The sequence below is a fragment of the Bubalus bubalis genome, chromosome 14, assembly GCF_019923935.1.
Source record: "Bubalus bubalis isolate 160015118507 breed Murrah chromosome 14, NDDB_SH_1, whole genome shotgun sequence".
NCBI lineage: Eukaryota > Metazoa > Chordata > Mammalia > Artiodactyla > Bovidae > Bubalus > Bubalus bubalis.
The window spans coordinates 28,805,801-28,823,932 of record NC_059170.1 but is presented as its reverse complement, the minus strand read 5'-3'; the positions used below and the strand labels follow the sequence as shown (position 1 = coordinate 28,823,932).

The following is an 18,132-nucleotide window of genomic DNA, read 5'->3' as shown; positions in this document are numbered from 1 at the left end:
CATGCCGTCACCCTAGGAAGTTTCTGCCACCCTTTGTTCACCCGACCCCGGACCCTGGCAGCTTCCCACTGCCTCTGGCTGTTCCCTCTCCGCGCGCTCTCCTCCTGGAGTCTGCTGGCGTCCCCTCCTGAGCTGCCCTCCCCCAGCGGGATGCCTGACATTCACTGCATCGCTGGGGTGTCAGAGGTCTTCTCCTCCCAAAGAGGTGTGGATGGCTTGTGGATGGTTCATCCATGTACCGTCGATGCACGGTGCGTTGCTAGAGACATGGAGACAGTGCTGCAGGGACCTCGGATCCCTGGGTTGTGGGATGGCTCTGAATTTCCCTTTATGGGGAACTAGAGCTTTCGTTCAACTAACATGGTCCAGTTGGAGCCCACGTCCAATCCACTGCCAAGCACAGTGAGCACCTCCTGGGGCAGACCCTGGACCAGCCGCCATCATGAAGCCATGGCTCAGAGAGGTGGGGTGACTGGCCCAAGGTGAGCCAGCTCTCAAGGGGCCGAGTTGGGGTTCAAATCTGGCTGAGGTGGAGGGAGGGGGGCAGGGCTCAACTAGGCTGACCCTGGCTGCTTTGAGGGTCAACCCTGTCCCTGCCTCTGCCCTCCCCATGGGGACACCCAGACACAGGCACACAAAGCCAAAGCCACACAGCCCACCCTCACATCTACAACCCCAACCTTGAACATAGCACACCACTTACACAACAAAAGCACACCAAACATGTGAATAGACAAGCTGAGGCGTAAGCGCACACACGCACATGGTCCCCACAGGCCAGGCTGAGCCACGCTCACCGTGTCCACCCCCTTGTGCAGGGCACACGCCAAGGGCCCCACAGCACGCAGACACCTCCCCCAGGGGCCCAGCCAGGAGGCATCTGCAAAGCTCCCGGCAGGCTAGAGCCTGGGGGTGCCCAACAGGCCACTGCTCCCCTGACAGCCTGGGGTGGGGGTGGGGGGCAGCCGGCAGGGGCCTCACCAGGGAGCAAGAAGTGCCTCCTGGGACCTCATCAGGGCAGCTGGCCTAGAGCCTGGGTCCTCCCCCATGGAGCCCTGAGAACTCCCTGGGTTTCCCTCAGGTACCCCAAGGGAGGGCTCCTGTGCAGAGTTGGGGGTAAGAATTTGAGTGTAGCTTAGGGGGGGTCAGGGTGAGGGAGCACAGGGTGGGGGCTTATGGAGGAAGCAGGGCGGAGCCGAGGGGGAAGAGTAGGGGGTAGCAGCTGCGGCCCTCGGGCCAGCTCTTTTCTGCATGAGTGAAGCCACAGTGTCGCGAGCGGAGGACAAACACGGAAAACCACAATGCCCGGCTGCTCCTGTGCCCACGGTGGTGGCCCCTGGCCCAGCCCCACAGGGCACCCCAGGCTGCCCTGAGACCCTAGATGCCCACCCTCCTAGGCCACCTGCCTGTTCTCTTCTGGGGGCTGGAGGAGCCAGTGAAAGGCAGGGGCCCCAACCCAGCAGGGCCACTGCCAACCCCACATCTAGATTCCATCTCCAGAGCTCCAATAGAGGCAGGCCTGTGGTCATCATCCCCAATTTACAGACAAGGAAACTGAGGCAGGACAGCTCAGCCCACGGGAGCCAAGGGAGAGGCTCTCTGCTGCCCTCCACCCCGAGGTGACAACGCTCCTTCCTCCCCCAGCTCCCCCACAATCTGCCCCTGCCCTGCCCCTCACGTCCACTTCCAGGCTCTGGATTCTCCTTGCAAACTGCCCGGCTCCAGCCAGAGGCCCAGGCCATGCGGAGATCATGGAGAAACAATCCTCTCTCTGTGAGGGTCAGACCCGACCCGTTCTGCCACTTTCTGTGCGATGGCAGAACCCGTTGGGTGGCTTTGGGCCGGCTCTGCCTCCTCTCTGCTCCTGGCCGGGGGAATCGAAAACCTGTCAAGCGGGTTTGGCCAAAATTATGTCTTGTTCCCAAGCAAGTTCATAGTGCTGGTTTCCATCTCTCAGACGGGAGCGTCCCGGAGCAGAGCACAGGTCCCCGGAGGTCGATGCGAACACGGGACCATGTGAGTACCTGGGGGCCCCGGGGCCCCAGTGGCTTTAGTAGTTAGGGGCAGGGGAAGGGGCACAAGATCTGGGGTCACTGTGGGGTGCTAGCTACCAAGCGGAGACCCAGCCCCTGCTCGTGGGGGCTGGAGGAAGGGCCAGGCTGGGGTGGTGGCCGCAGCCCCTGCTCTGGGGTACAAGGTCCAGGGGACTGAGTGGGAGCACAAGCCGCAGCGAGCTTCCTGGGCAGACAGGCTGGGGGAGCCAAGGCTTGGAAGGCTGGGGTTGGCACTGCTGTGCTGGGAAGTCCCTGGGTCTTCTGGGGACACTGGGAACAGGCCGGGGGCCTGGCACTTCATCCTGGTCCGGCCTCACCGCCTGGATCCTCAGACAGGCTGCAGCTGGGGAATGAGGGGTGAAACGTGGTGCAGCCAGCCATGGCTCCCTGCAGGCCACTGTAGGACATCAGCTGCCCAGTTCGGTGTCCCCTGGGAAGCAGTGACAAAAGGCTCCCAGGCCTCGGTCCTGCTCAGCCTCCCCCCGCCAGGCCTCAGGGAGGCGGCTGAGAAGTCGCAGTGGCCCTGGGCCGGCCCATCCTTGAGGAATCAGGTTGCAGGGCCCGTTGTTACCTGAGCCACCAGCGACACCTCGGCCTTGCTGAGCGAGTGCACGCCTGCCTTGTGCCTCTCTGTGCATGTGTGCGCATGCACATGCAATACTCGAGTATGGGCGCACACGTGCAAGCAGCTTTCCCCCGTCCTGCTCAGTGCCACGTGCAGTGGGGGGAGTGCACACATGTGCACACGTTTCTCTCGTGCAGTAGTTGTTGGGATGTTGTTAGGATACTGTTGTGTCTGCACGTGTGGGTATCACATATGTATGCACATGTGTCATGGGTCTACGTGTCTGGCGATGCTAGAAACCACCCAGGCAGTGGCACCTCTCAGGACCTGCCATCTGAGCTGGCCCAGGAGGTTGCAGGAGGCTGCACCGGCCATGTCCCTTGCGAGCTGGTGACTGTGGACTAGTGCCATCTCTCAGGGCCATAGATCCTTCATCTGCACAGTGAGGGCTGTCATGGCCACTCCACAGGCAACGTGAGCCCAGGGACTGACTACATGAGACGTTCCTGCCAGACGCCTGGATGTGGGGGCTGGCAGGCTGGCCCCTGACCACCTGCAGTCAATGGGCACTGGATGCCTGCCACATGGAGGAGACCCGGCAGCCCAAGGTGGTGCAGACTCCTCAGTCTCCAGGAGCTGGGCCAGGGCACTGCCATCGTTTTGTGGCCCAGGACACTGAGACACAGAGGGAGAGAGACTCAACTAAGGTGACCGGAGAAGGGGCTTCTCCCTCACCACGTGGGGCATAGGGAGCCACCGCCGGAGCCTCTGACCTGCTTCACACCTGTCCCTGAATCTGTAGAATGGGACAGTGAGTGCCAGAAGGCAGGGCGAGCTCCAATCACACCCGTGGGCTGAGCCAGGGCACACAGCAGGTGCTCTGTAAAGATCTGTGTGGGGACATGGAAAGGGCTTGGACGGTGTGCCCAGCCTCGTGAGGCCCCTGGTGACAGGCAGGCGGAGCACCCCTGGGTCACTCTGGGACATGGTAGGAGACCTGCAGTGGATGCCACACAGTGTAGAGAGCCCTGGCCCGGTGCTCGGCTCAGCGGATGCCGGGGAACAAGGGCCGCTGCTGTGGTTATGGCCGCACCATAGTCATCACATTACTTGCAGGTGGGTGGAGGGATCAACTGCAGAGAAGGCGCAGAAGTGGGGCCCTGGGGCTCCTGGACCCGAGGGCATGCTGGAGAAGAGGCCCCAACAAGAGAAAGTGGCCAGGGCCCTGCCGGCTGGCCCAGGAGCCGGGCAAGAAACTCGCCACCAAGGCTTTGCGGCTCAGCGGGCAGCACCCGGACCAGGGCGACAGCTGGAGCTCTGGTGGCCTTCTCTGTACATGGTGGCAGGGGCATTTCCCTGAGACACGGCCACGAAGACGCAGTGGCCCCTGAGTGTCCATGCAGGGCACGAGTGTGTATCATCAAGGCTGGCACCTGAGACTCTGCTCAGAACTCAGGGGCGTTCTTGTCCTCCTGTAGAGGGCCTTGGTGGCACTTGAACTTGGGCTCCTCTAAGGAGCCCTGCTGGACCCCTGGGGCTGCCTGCAGGGGGTGCTGCATGGGGTGGATGCAGGGTCTCCATCTGCAGTTAGCTGAGTGCCTGCTGGGCCCTGGGCTGAGTACACACAACACCCGGAAGGCATCGTCCGGACACACGTATTTGGTGGGACACACCCACAACAACCTGAGGTGGCGGCGCGGTTACCTCAGACGAGGGACTCAGGCTCTGGGGACACACTAGTCCCGTCTACAGAGGCTCCAGGCAGGCCAGGGCACACTGCGCAGGCTGACCTTGCCCAGGTGAGTGGCAGGTGCACAGGGTCAGCAGTGTGCCTGACCCCTGCCCTGCCCTCCAACCTGCAGCTTCTGGGGCTCCACTCAGCAGAGACCTTCCAGCCTGGGCGTCCAGAGCAGGAGTAGAAGTGAACCTGGGCCCTTGAGGAGCAGCCCTCAGGTCTCTGCCTCCAGCACCACCACCCCCAGCCCCCGCAGTGGGCAACTCGGGCCACCCTCTCCAGTGCCCAGGGTCCCCAGGCCCAGAGGCAGCAGCCAAGACCCCACCCCATAACCTGCTCCCTCCTCCTGACACCACTGTAGCCCCCACCCCAGGCCTGGGGGGAGCCCTCCTGCCATGAGTTCCCTGAGCCCCTCAGCCCCTCTCCCCTCAGTGGCTCTCAGCTCACCTGGCAAACACCAGGGAGGTCCCCAGGGAGGGCTGGCCCACTGTCCTCGGGCCGAGACCACATGCACCTTTTAAAAATAATTTCATTTATGTTCATTTACTTGTTTCTGTCTGCACTGGGTCTTTGTTGCTGCACAGGCTCTTCTCTAGTTTTGGCACATGCGGCTGCTCTCTAGTTGTGATGCGCGAGCTTTTCGTTGCAGTGGCTTCTCTTGTTGAGGAGCACAGGCTGTAGGCAGGCGGGCTTCAGTAGTTGCGGCTCCCAGGCTCTAGAGCACAGACTCCGTAGTGTGGCTTAGTTGCTCCACGGCACGTGGGATCTTCCCGGACCAGGGCTCGAACTTGTGTCTCCTGTACTGGCAGGCGGATTCTTATGCACTGAGCTACCAGGGAAGACCCCACATGCGCTTTTACAGCTGAGGTTCTTCCTACCCACAACCACCAAATTCCTGTCAGCTGGGGACCCACCTCCTCGTCCCCCTGCTGCTTCCTTGGACCCGCCCCGCCCCCTTGCACTCTGAGGGTGGGGGCTGGGTCAAGGGCTGCCCCAGGAGACTGACTGTCCTCTTCTCCTTCTCCTTGGCCAAGCGCCCTCTGTCACCTGCCGGCCCAGGGGAGCTATACCACCCCCATGGCACTGTCGCCAGTGGCGCCATCCTGGTCATCCCTGGGAGATGTGGGGCTCCCAGCAGAATACACCCTCCAGCTGTGCTGCCCCCCATGCTGCCCCCTTTACACCAGAGACCCCAGAGGGGCAGCCAGGTGGGGCCTTCGGGCGGTTTGGAATAGAGAGGAGCCTGGGGTACCCCGACAGAGGAGGGTGTATGGGCCCTTATCCACCTGGCTCCACACCACAGTGCTGTCATTAGGAACAATGTCGGCCTCTCACTCGGACCTGCGCCCATCCGCAGAGCCTCTCCTGGGCCTGGGGCACCGCAGGCTCCCAGGGGCGGCTCCTTCACGGGTGTTGGCCCAGCCCAGGGCCCATGGTAGACGCTGATAGGGAAGAACGGCCTGTCAGGCAGGTCTGGATGGAATTTCAGGCACAATGGCTTGGCCCTCCCCAGCTGGCCCACCTCCCCCTGCAGGGAGCCTGAGCCGAGGAGAGCTCCTCCCACAGTCCCGTCTCCCACCACCAGATGAAGATGGGAGAGCCAGCAGAGCAGGGCCACCTGGAGCACATCCCTGGTCCACAGAGGGCAAGGACATATCCTCAGCCCCAGGGAGACGTCAAGCCCCGACTCCCGCTTCCCACTGGACAGCCAGGGAGCATGACCTGATGTCTTTGGGCCTCAGCTTCCCCATCTGGAAAGTGGGCTCCTTGCAGTGTGGTCAGGGTTAGATGGGCTCAGGAAGTGAGGCCCGATTATCATGTACACCCTACTACAGCCCTGGTCTCCCCCACCCTCTGCAATTCAGCATCTTGTCCCCTAACCTGCCAGGACACCCCTCTGGCTTCTAGCCTCAAGGAAGGGAACCCCACCAAGCTCCTCTCATTCCCAGAGCCCTCACCCACCCAACACACAGCCAGTAAGCAGAGACCTCCCCCTCTTCCCTGGCCATCTCTTGGGAGTGTCCCAGAGGCCAGGCATGTCTAAAATGAGTTTGGAGAGCCCCACCTTCCTGTCACTCCATCCGTCTAGCACATCCCTGCCTGTGGGCTCTGGTGGCCACCGTGAGACACAGGACCATTCTCTGTCCTCTTGCTGGGCCTGGGGTTTGAGGACCCAGCTGAGAGCCAGCCTCCTTGTCAAGTCCCCTTGGAAAGCTCCAGGACAGTGAGTGCTTGCCCCGGCCTGGCTTCTCTTGGGGTCACAGGGCCTGCCCCCCTCAGTTGGTGGTCCCACTGCCAGGGCACCCACCATCCAGCTTCAGAGAACCCAGAGCAGCTGTGCTTCTTCTATACTTCCTGTGCATGAATCCTGCAGTGCGCTGGCCCCTACTCTGCAGTGTCTCGGAACCAAACCGTAACAGCCCTGGATCGTCATCTCTCCTGCCACCGCTGGACACTACCAGCAGGCACTGGAGGGTTTCCAGTTTGGGGACTGCTGATGCAAACACTCCGGTCTCTGAATGCAAGTGAGACCACATACCTCTTTCAGTGAGGAGCGGGGGGAGGGGGCTGCGTGTGGCCTCGGGCAAGGCCGAAGGGGTCTTTGGGCAGAGGTTTCCAGGGTTTGTGAAGAAGGCCCTCCTGGGGTGGTGGAGCACTGCGCCGGTTGGTGGTGGCCTGGGCCGAGGCAGGCTCTGCGAAGGAGGGAAAGTGAGGTTCTGGGCATGTGCAGACGCAAAGCCAGGGGACCCCAGGGCTCCCTCCCCCTGGCCTGGAGGTGATGATGGCACAGGTCTGGGCTGGTGGCATCGCTGCTGACCTGGCTATGAGCTGTGGGTCTGACTCCCACTGGGTGACAGACAGTGCCACAGAGCAATGGTGGCCTGTGGTACCCACCACCAGAGGTGTGCCACCAGGACTGAGGGGCTCTCACCCGGAGGAGGGTGGCGCCTGGCACCACAGTGAGGAACCTGACGCTGGGCTGAGCCCCAGGCTCACTCCCAGCTCTGAGCTGGACCCTGTGGGACCCCGAGGGATACTCACCAGGCCCACTGGACCCTGTGGGACCCGAGGGATACTCACCAGGCCCACTGGACCCTGTGGGACCTGAGGGATACTCACCAGGCCCACTGGACGGGCCCTGTGGCCACTACCAGAAGGAAGAAAGTGCTGCTCAGAGGGTCCAGAGCTCACGGCAGTCACACAACGGGCAAGGTTATCCTGCTCCCAGCTTGGATTCTCACTCCCACAACCTTTTAAGTTTTAGCAAACGCTTCGTGGAGGTGAAACACAGGCACGAAAAAGGGCCCAGGCCATGAGGGGCGGCTAGGTGGACTTCTGCCTGTGCACGGCCACCAGTTCCTACAGAGAAAATAGCCAGCCAACCCCCAAAGTCCCCACCGAGGCCCCACGGGGCCATCCATGCCACTGCGGGCACCTGGACCCTCCTGAGAGAGCTTTCCCATTGGCTGAACAAACCCTGGCTTACCGACCCGCCAGCTGTCGGCCGGCTTGGGCGTCTCCAGTCTGGGGCTTCATCACAGGTCACGTGCACCCTCATGGTCCCAGCACCAAGTGAGAGCTGGTCCCCTCAGGCCATCTGCTTTGCTGTGAAGACTGGATTAGGGAGTTGAGATGAAGTGAGAATGTCCCATCCCTACAGGATGGACATGCATGCCCCCCTCAGGTGTGGACAGGACCCAGTGGGTGGTCACAGGACAGGACTCCCACACCTACCTCCTGCACCCTGCAGCCCACAGACCCCTCCTGAGCCAATATGACTGTCCCACGGCTTCCTGCTCCACAGGCTGGAAACAAAGGGCCAGTAGAGGCCAAGGGGCCTTCTCCACACCTGGAGCACAGAGGACCCAGGGCCAGGGCCACGGGAGCCATGGAGAGCTTCACAGAGTCACTAAACAGACTGAAGGAAGTCCATGAGAATGAGGTCATGGGTGAGTACCTTGGGGAGGACAAACTCTCAACTGGACAGCAGTCTAAGGGCCAAGGTCAGGCCAGGGGACTCCCACATGTTGCCTCCAATTCTCGCCAAAACCAGAACCATGACCTGCAGGCCCAGAAAAGGAGTCCTGACCTAGAGCCCAGAGCTGCAATATGGCCAGGCACCCAGCCTTAGACCAACACCCAAGTGCAGCCCTGGAAGGGTGGCCCCTAAACGGTCAGTTCACATCAGAGCAGAAATAAAAGACCAGGCTGGCAACAGAGAGCTGAGACACTAAAGCCAAGACCAGCCCCTTGCCCAAGGTGGGGGCCTCCATGTGCCCCAGAAGGGAGGTTACCTACTTTCCTTGTAGGAATGGAGCCCAAGGCTCCGGAGGCTTGTCTGGAGCGTTCCGGGTGCTGAGCTAAAATCCCTCTGCCCCTTCCAGAACCCCAGGCTAAGCTCTGCCCTGGCATGCATGTCTGTCCAATTTCCCCACCAGCAACAGGACTGCAGCCACTTGCTCCATTCACTCCCTCAGTGCCTGGACCAGACCCTCCCCTGACCTTTCTGACCGTGCTCACTTCCCCTCCCATATCAAAGGCCCAGAGACCCGGAGGGGCGGGGACTGCTTGGGCTAGCCTAGGACCCAAGCCAGACCATGATGGGGAGGGGAGGAGGGGTTGTGCTGGGGTCTCCCTTGGGGGCCCATTGCCAGCACCCAAAAAGCATCTCTCCCGGGCCTTGGCTGGGTAACTGGTGACTCCCAGCATCTGGGACCCATCCCCAGCTGACACCAGAGCCAGAGACAAGGGAGGGGAGAGGCTGGGCCCAGACCGGGGTCCCAGGCAGCCAGGAGACTGACCAGAAGCTGGCAGTAGGTGCAGACTGGGAGCCCTCCAAGGGGGTGACCTCAGGGAGTCAGTGCAGGGACCCAGGCAGGTGGCGGGCATCTGGAGAGGGTTCTGCCAGACAACCAGGGACAGGAAACGCCCCGGCTCCATGTAGAGGTGGCAGCCCAGCTGGGCCTGACCTCTGCTCCTTTCCTCACTCCTCAGGCCTACAGAACAAGCTTCTGGAACTGAACTCAGAGAGGTGCCGGTGAGTGAGGACAGGACTGGCCCAGGATACTGGAAGGGCAGCGACTCCCCAGGGTTCATCTCCCCTCTTCCCCTGCAGCCCCAGGGCCCCGGCACTGCCGCTAGCAGTGATGCAGGAGAAAGCGAAGCTCAGCATAGCAGGTAGGGGGAGTCTGGTCCAAGGTCATGCTTCGAGGAGATGGAGGAAGCGGGGCTGGAAAGCCCAAGCCCACCAGAGTGAACAGGGACCCTCCAAGGAGATGGGCAAGGAGCATCCATGAAGGGCACCTCTGGGGCCAATAGCTATCAACAGGGGGACTCCACGTGAGTCCTGGAGACCCACAGGCAGACTCCCCAGGTCCCCACTCCACAGAACGCTGCCAGGTGGCACACGGATGAGACAGAGTCCTCAAGGCCATACACGCTCACACTTGGGTGAGCTGGCACTGCCCTTGAGAGGCCCCAAGTCTCAAGGAAGTCCTAGGCTGGTGGCCAGGGAGAGAATAGTGGGTAGCAGAGAGCTCTCTGGGTAGATCAGACCCCCCACTTCAGATTGTCCCCCACAGGGATGCCCAGAGGGTGGAGGAGCTCTGTGCCAAGAACCACCAGCTCAGGGAGCAGCAGAAGGTGCTGAAGGAGAATCTGCGGGCGCTGGAGAACAGGTGGGGGCACCTCACACCCCACTCATGATGGGGGCAGGGACAGAGGAAGACCAGAGCGTTCTGTGGAGAACAAGTCTGGGCTACTCTGGAGTCAACTCAGCCACTGCAGGACTTCTCAGAACCTTAAGTAAACTGCACTTTTCAAGGTTCCTTCCCAAACTCAACAGCATGTGGCATGCTTAGCCCACAGGGTGGGCAATGTGGTGGGGAAAGGCAGGGCAGGTCCTGGGACTGGGGTGGGGGGTGCGGCAACCCGGCCCCTCCCTCTCAGAGCAGCCTCTCGCCATCCCTCCTCGCCCCGCAGGCTGCGGGCTGGGCTGTGTGACCGCTGCATGGTCACCCAGGAGCTGGCCAGAAAGAAGCAGCAAGAGTTCGAGAGCTCCCTCCTCCAGAACTTGCAGCACGTCTTCCTCCTCAGTAAGCGCCCCCTGCCCCGTGTCCTGCACCCCGTCCTCCTGTGGGGGCCGGCGACCCCCACCTCCTCAGCCCAACGAGGGGTCTCGGGGAAAGGGGAGGAGGTGATCCAGGGCTGCACTGTCAGGAGGGACACCCGCACCCCAACTCACAGACAGATGGTGCAAAGCCCCCCGCTGGCCCCCACAGGCCACCTGCTGCTCAGTCACCGGGCCGGGGCATCCCTGCCCTTTCAAGGCCTCAGCTCCCTCCTTCTCAGGATAAGGAGGGTCCCGCAGAGACCTGGGTTCCATGAGTCCTGCTGATGAGCACAAGCCCCTTTCCTTTGGCTGCGGGGTCCCTTGAGGCTAGGGAGCGCCATCCCTTTTCACAGCCTCCAGGCTGGTGCTGTTCACTTAACATCCACCCACCCACTCAGGCAGCAAGCATCTATGGGGCGCCTGCTGTATGCCAGGCCCCAAGCCAAGTGCTGGAGTCCCAGCTGGGCCAGGACAGGGGGACTCCCAGGGCCGTGAGGACCCCGTTCGCCCTTCCCCTCCCCAAGTCCTTCCTAACCAGTGCCTTCTGCAGCCACTGAGCTGACGCGGCTGCAGGAGGAAAATGACGCCTTGAAGGAGGAAGTGAAGCGGCTTCAGGGCCCAGGGTGAGTGGGGGGAGCCCCAGGCACTTGTGCAGGGGGAGGGGTCCCACAGGCCAGCATCCCGGGACAGATAGCGACCTCCCCTGGTCTGCAGGCACAAGACCCCCAGAAACGGAGCTGGGCCGCAGCACCCATGGAAGCTCTGGCGCTTGGGCCACCCCCAGACATGTGTGTGAGCCCACGATGATGTCTTTCCTGGTCACTTGGGTCTCCCCACACAGGCGGCTTGGCCCCCAGGAGGGCGCCCTGGCCTTTCTGATCGTCTCTGGGATGCTGCCCCCTCACCTGCCTTATATTTGCCTCACACAGGCCCAAGCCCCAGCTCAGGGAGGGCATCTCGGACCCCCCATCACCCCTGCTGCTCCCCTCCCTGGGCGCCCGGAAGGCTATCACTGAGAAACCACTGGGAGGCCACGAGGAGACAGAGGATGGCCATGCAGATGCAGGTCCATGGGAGAGGGGGGTGTGGGGCAGGGGGCTGAGCAGCCTGAGACCAGGGACCCTCGGGCCAGGGGCTGAGCTGACCCCTCAGCAGCTGTCCTCCCCTCTGTCCCTCCTCCCACAGAAAGGCCGGGGGTGTACGGGACATCACCAATGGCCAAAATCTCCCCAAGTCCCAATCTTCCTGAGGCACGGACCCCGGACATGGTGAGGGTGAGGGACCCCGAGCCCCTGAACCCACCCCTCCCTCTTCCCGGGCAGCCCGAGAAGGAGGCCAGAACTGCCAGCCCTGCTGTGTGCCATGCACATGGCAACGTGCCTATCCTCGTGCCAAGTAGGGAGTCCTGAGCTCCATGTGACGAGGGTGGAAGCAGGCTCAGAGTGGGTGGGAGACCTGCCCAAGGTCGCACAGAGAAAAGGGCAGAAGGTAGCAGCCGAGCCCACCCAGACTGACCCACCTACCCTGTGCAGAACCCCCAGCGCATCTCCAACCAGCTGCATGGGACCATCGCCGTGGTGCGGCCTGGGTCCCGGGCCTGCTCTGCCGACCGGGGCTCCACCAATGGGACGCCCCCACTGCCTCCCAGCAGGAGCAGCCCACCCAGCCCACCTGGCGAGCACAGCCTCCCTCTGGACAGGTGAGTGCCCACCCTCTGCCACCACCAGGAGCTGCCTCAGCTGGGCACCTGGTCTCCTCCTCTGGTCCCAGCTTTAAGGCAGGGGCCAGCAGCATGGAGTCCCTCCCTTTGTCCCTTCAGGAGAACTGCTCTCCCTGGCTTGGATTCCCCCTGCCTGCAGCATGGTTCCCATGTGGACATCTGAACGGCCAGGGCGGGTTGGGGGTTCGTGGACAGAGGAGATGGGGACTGGGCACCCCCTTTCATCGTGGTCTGAGGAGAGTGGGGGCGGGGTTGTGGTGGGTGCCCAGATGGGCAGGGTGCTCCAGAGGACTGGGCAGGCAGCTGACGCCCAGAAGGGGGAGAGGCCTTAGTGGCCAGTTCCCTCCTCTGACCCCCAGGCCTCAGGCAACTCTGAAACCAGGCACCTGATCCCCAGGGGCCCGGGCATTCCCTTCCCCACTGCCCACTGTGTCACGTGGGCACCTGCCTTACCCCCAGGGCCCCTAGTCCTCCCTGTGAAGTAGGGCTGACTATGCCCCACAATCACCAGGCTTCTCCTTCCCCACAGCTTCCTGCAGGCCTCTCGGCCTTCTGCCAGGACCTGCGAGTCCCTGAAGCACTCCCTCCAGGCCGACCGCCTCTGCCTCCTGAACCGGCATCTAACCCTGCACCTTGGCAGCCCCCCGGCCCCCGCCACAGCCCCCAGCGGCCCCCAGTCCCAGGGCCTCAAGGCTGGGGAGGTGGAGGCCTGGGAGGAGCCCTCGGGCCTGCTGGGCCTGCCGGGCGCCCTGGTGGGCGTGCGGAACCCACGGCTGGAAGGCGCGCTGCACATGCTCCTGGCCCAGCAGCTGCGGGCACAAGGCAGGGTGGGCAGTGCCCGGCTGAGGGGCCCTTGGGGGCCCAGAGGGACGCCGCCTTCCCCACCAGCCGACTCAGACTCCGAGGGTCCTGAAGGCGAGGCGGCCGGGGAAGCCCTGCCCAGAAGGAGGCACCCCCAGCCTGCAGGCCCGGGCAGCCCCCAGGGGAAGGAGGGCACGGCCACACAGGACTATGTCCCAGACAAGCCCCTGGACCTCTCAGAGAGGGGTCGGTGCCGGGCCAGCGCTCCCAAGCCTGCCAACCAGTCGGGGTCACTCAGCCCTCCACAGGTCCCCACGCCCAGCCCTGAGCCACCCCAGGGAGTGGGACCACCCGCCCAGTGTGGAGCCCAGAGACTCAGCAATGGCACCCAGGAAGCCAAAGAGCCAAAGGCGGAAGAGCATCCATCTTCTCCGGTGAGGGACCAAGCCCCGTTCCTGGGCTCTCTGTGTCCCACCCAGAGCACCTGGGCCCCAGGTGCTCTGCCCTCTCTTCTCTGCTCCACTCCACCAGCCAGTTGCCGAGGGAAAGCCTGCTGCCCAGGTCACAAGCCACAGGGAGCCAGCTGACCCTCCAGTCCCGCCCTGTCCAGGGCCCCCACAGGCTGTGCCCAAGGCCGGGTTGGGGAGAGGGAGGGAAGTTGCCTTACATAAGCTCAAGTCTCTTCCTTCTTTCCTGCCAGGATGCCCCCTACTCTGCCCCAGGGCCCCACCTCAGCCTGCCCTCTCCAAGTGGGCCAGGAGAGGAGAACAGAGGGAGGCCTAAACTTCCCCCCTACCCACCAAGGCCTGGTGGAGATGGCCATCCAGGTGAGGATGTGAACACAGGAAGTGTTCCACGATGGAAGTGGAACCACAGTGAGCAGGGAGGGCCTGACCCAACAAACTCTGGTCTCAGATTTGGTTCCCTACCTCCAGACCCAGAGTGGAGCGAGGGGCCCAGGGAGGGCATGTTTCTGACCACAGGAAGTGAATGGAGAGCATCCTAGCAACTGGGGCTTCAGGGCAGGTGATGAGTTCCCTGTCACCCAGCAACCAAGCCAGGGGCACCCCGGTGGGTGGGGTCACTGCAGGAGTGCAGGGAACTCTGGGCTTGGACTCCACCCCAGGGCAGGTTACTCGGGCTCTCTGTGCCTCGGTTTCCCCAGCTTCAGAGGTGTTGCCACTGGTCTCAGCCTGGCAGGTTAGGGGCCTAGGCTTCTACTAGATGCCCGGGCCACCATCCTGGCCTGACCCACACCCTGCGTCCTGCAGAGCTCAGCAAAGTCCATGGGCAACAGCTGGAGTCGGATGAGCTGGACGAGCCAGACACCTCGGACAGTGAGGTCAGAGCTGCTGCACACCAGTGGGGGGGGGTGGCACCCTGGCTGCCCCAGGCTTGGGGGGTCCTCACCATGACCACACCCCCACCCTTCAGATGGGCCTGAGCACCAGGGCGGAGGCCACACAGAGCTCGCCAGGGGAGGGACCTGGGTGTGTCTGCGACAAGGAGTGTGGACGGGGCCCGCAGAAGAGGAAGCGGGCCTCCGACCCCTGGAGCAAAGGTAGGCCCTGGGTGGGGGCGGGGCAGTTGCAGCACCGATACCCCCAGCCTTTCTGGCTACGCGGGCCTGGGTCAGGCCTGGGCAGACCCCAAGTCCACTTCCTCCTCACTGGGCTGGCCCCTCCGCCCCAAACCTGTCTCCCTCTGGAAAGGAGGCGATATGAGACAGCAGCGGGACACAGGCAAGGACAGTTGTGTCATCTTCAAGGGAGAAGGGGCGTCCTGGGCCACGAACAGCCCCAGGCCTGGTGGTCCTAGACCCCTCCCCTCTAACAGCCCCACCTGGGAGGGGGCAAACTCACCTGGACCGCCTTGTCCACTTTTAAGGAGGAGACCCAGCAGAGGGTGCTGCCTCCTGGGCATGGGTGTGTTTGTTCCCGATGGGGGACTGGGGGCTGCTCTCCCTTTTGCCAAGGGTGGTGCCTGTGGGCTCCCCCTCCACCCGGGCTGAGGGTATAAGGACGGCTCCCACTTCCTGCTCCGGCCACAGTGGCAGCTCGGGCCGGGTCTCCAGGCACCCGCGAGAGCCTTTGAAGGCCTGAGCTGATGCTGCACGCCGCCTGGTGTTTGTCCAGGCAGGTCTGTGTCGCAGGCTGGGCCATGGCTGCCACAATGCACCATTGTTGCTGGGAAGGTGACCGCAGCCTGTTTGTCAGGCGAGCGCTGGAGGAGGCCAGCATGCTGGTGTGACCTCACAGCACAGCCAGCTGGGCATTTTTGGAAGACATCCTGGCAGGCACGGTCCACAGGGGTGCACCACATCTGCCCCCACCTTCCACATGGAGTCAAGCCAGCCCCTTGCCCGCCCACCCAGACCAAGGCAGGGGCTCCCCAGATGGCACCCATACCCTCAGCACCTCACGGGGGATAAGTGAGAATAGCGCCCTTGTGTCGTGTGCCCATAGAGAGAGAGGCTCAAGGAGCGTCTGGTCGTTACTGCCTTTGGGCCTCATGGGCCTGCCTGGGGATTAGCCATCACTGTCTCACAGATGCGAAAGTGGGGGCTCGGGGTGGGGTAACTTGCCCAGGGTCACAGAGGTGCTACGCAGGGTCAGGATGCCATCCTGATCCATCTGACCCAGAACCAGAGCTGGTTCCGCATCAGAGGCACGCCTGAAGCCCAGCATCGTGCAGATCTCACCTGCAAGGGTGCCAGGAACCATATGTCCCTTCTCTGTGACCCCAGAGGCAGGCCCATGGAAGCACCTCCCAACATCCCAGGTGTTCTGAGAACATTTCCCTATGAGTTTAGCTTATCCAGATGCCCCAGACCCTCTGCAAGGTCGCAGGGGAGGCCCCAGGGCTGGGCAGATTCCAGGGTCACACACCTTCTACCAAATTCCCAAGGCTCCCCTCCGATCAGGCCGCCCTGTCCAGCATCCGCTCCCATCAGGAACAGGTCGACTGCCAGTGTGGGCTCCTGTGTTCCCAGAAACTGCCCACGAGGCCCTGGGCAAAAGCCCAGTGTCCCCATAAGAGAGGACACGCAAGGTTACTACCGTGCCTCCCAGCTTAACCTTGGTCCACTTCCCACAGCCTCCAAGAAGCCGACCTGAGGAAGGAGGAACCAGGGAGCCAGGAGTCCCTCACCCAGCACCAGCACCTGGGAAAAGACCAGGGCATCCCAGCCTGCCCAGTCATGCACCCCACCCGATTGATTGCCCGCAGCCAGGACAACCCCCACCACCAGCCAAGCAGACAGCCCCAGGAGCGGGGTAGTGGACTGAGTCCTGCCACATCCACGGGGGTGTGAAGGCCAAGACGATTGGTCTTTTGAACCCCTCCATCTCGGAAACGATCTTACCCACCACTCTCACCCCAGCATCTACTCCCTTGTGGGGAGCAGGGTCCTGGGAGACCGAGATGGCTCAAGCTCCAGCCGAGCCCCGCCCCCAGCCCTGCTGTGCACCGGCAGGCCCTCCTGGGCAGTGCCCCTCCTCCCACCAACCCAGACTCCACTAGTACCCTGGACCCAGGGGCTGCATGCCTTGCTACCCATTCCAGACGGGGTGTCAAGCTCCAAGCAGTGGTCTCGGGCGCCCCCTTGCGGGGGTCCCACAAATGTGCTGCCCGGTGAGGGCTAAGAAGGCCAGCAGGCGGCAGTGCAACGCCTCTGCAGAGAGGGGGTCCCAGGGCATGGGGAGAATAAAGTGTAAGGAAGGATGGCGTGTGCAGCTGGCAGTGTTGGGCTTCAGCCGGGCCTCCACCTTCCCCGGGTGGGTGACTCTTGAGTGTCCAGGGATGGGGAGCCTCTGGGGAGGGCTGCAGGAACAGAATGTGCGCCAGGCGCCATGCAGACCCTCTCATCGACAACTCTATGTCCCTGGCCCCACACCCGCCACTGAACCGTCAGCCCTCTGCACAACCACAGGGAAGCTCACCCAGGACACTGCCCCGCACAGAACCAGGAAGACCGTGTTCTGCCCCCTGCCCCGCTATCTCTGCAACAACCTCAAAGCTTGACATGGTGCCAGCTGGCAGAAGAGAGACCACCCCAGAGCCCAGCCCCATTATCCAGCAGCAGACAGCATGGTTTTGGAGCTGAGGGCCAACAACCAGATGACAGCCATCCCCCTTTATCTTCCTCATCTGACATCAGTGTAACTATTGGCCACCAGCTTGTGGGTCCTGCCCCCTCCACCTGCCAGGGCCCTCCTACTAGAACAGCAGGCCAGCAGGGCCCTAATCCATCAATGTTGACCCCGCTTCTCCTCGGTAACAGAGAGAAATTTGTGTGCCATGTCTGGCACATTGCATGGGGAGCATTCACAGAACTGTGTGGCAGATTTCATGGCGAGTGCCCAGTCTCCAGCCTCCAGGTAGACCCAGCACGGTGACGTTGCCTGGCTGAGCTGCTCAGCCCTGACAATACCCTGAGGTCACAGTCGCTGTCCCCACTTGAAGGATGAGTAAACCTACAGGCAGAAAGCTGGACAGAGCAGGCCAGTGCCATACAGGTGGCTATACGACCCTGCCCTGCGAGACGCATGTGGGCTCCTGAGTATGAAGCCACTGGGCCGGCAACAGAAGGCCTGGTACCCCGCAGACTCAAGGTCACTTTGCTGCTGAGGGACGGAAGTGTAGGACTCTGCCTGGGGCGGAAACTCCAGCATCACCCTGCCTGCCACCCCAAGCAGGTGCCTTCTTCCCTTGGGCCTGCGGTCTTCAGTTGCTGGAGGAGACCAGGTGGCATCGACGGTCATTCTTGAAGCTCCTCGAGGGGCCACCCAGACCTCTTATGGCGGGTGTCACAGCTCTAGTCCTGCACCTCAGCCCCACCCTCCCGCAAAGACACACACCCTGAGAAGGGAAGTGGAGCCTAAAGACAGGCTCGACGGAAGCTGACCATAAACGCCGCAGCCCAGCAAAAGGAATAGGGCACTGGAGTCCGGGGGCCGCGACTTCCGAGCCGGGGACTCGAACCCGCGGACACGCCGCCTCGCCCCGAGTCAGGCCTCGCGGGCCCAGCCGCAGGCAGACTCGCGGCTCCTAGATCCCCAGGGCAGCATAGGAACCGCCTCTAGGACCCAGGGGAGCGCCCCGCCCCCGGCGCTGCGCTGGCCAATGGGAGGGCGCGATGGCGGT

General features: G+C 62.8%; 1 protein-coding gene across 4 annotated transcripts; it reads left to right on the top strand.

Annotated features, from left to right (window-relative positions):
- The first annotated feature begins 1,873 nt into the window (after positions 1-1,873).
- Positions 1,874-16,710, top strand: RBBP8NL (RBBP8 N-terminal like). 4 transcript variants are annotated; one of them, XM_025263813.3, is made up of 14 exons: positions 1,874-2,016; positions 8,160-8,304; positions 9,350-9,392; positions 9,937-10,032; positions 10,337-10,449; positions 11,017-11,089; positions 11,396-11,532; positions 11,652-11,734; positions 11,999-12,165; positions 12,716-13,421; positions 13,688-13,814; positions 14,259-14,329; positions 14,422-14,548; positions 16,084-16,710. In XM_025263813.3, exons 1-14 carry the CDS (start codon positions 1,999-2,001, stop codon positions 16,101-16,103), a joined length of 1,926 nt encoding a protein of 641 aa, XP_025119598.2. In that variant the 5' UTR covers positions 1,874-1,998; the 3' UTR covers positions 16,104-16,710. The 4 variants fall into 4 exon arrangements, with proteins under 4 accessions (XP_025119598.2, XP_025119597.2, XP_025119599.2 ...); XM_025263812.3 differs by having other exon boundaries at positions 11,652-11,740; XM_025263814.3 differs by having other exon boundaries at positions 9,350-9,532; positions 11,652-11,740.
- The last annotated feature ends 1,422 nt before the right edge of the window (positions 16,711-18,132 follow it).

Coding starts and splice junctions, on each gene's coding strand:
- RBBP8NL (XM_025263812.3), top strand. Junction 10,033..10,336: donor CTGCGGGCGCTGGAGAACAG/GTGGGGGCACCT, acceptor CTCGCCCCGCAG/GCTGCGGGCTGGGCTGTGTG. Junction 10,450..11,016: donor GCAGCACGTCTTCCTCCTCA/GTAAGCGCCCCC, acceptor TGCCTTCTGCAG/CCACTGAGCTGACGCGGCTG.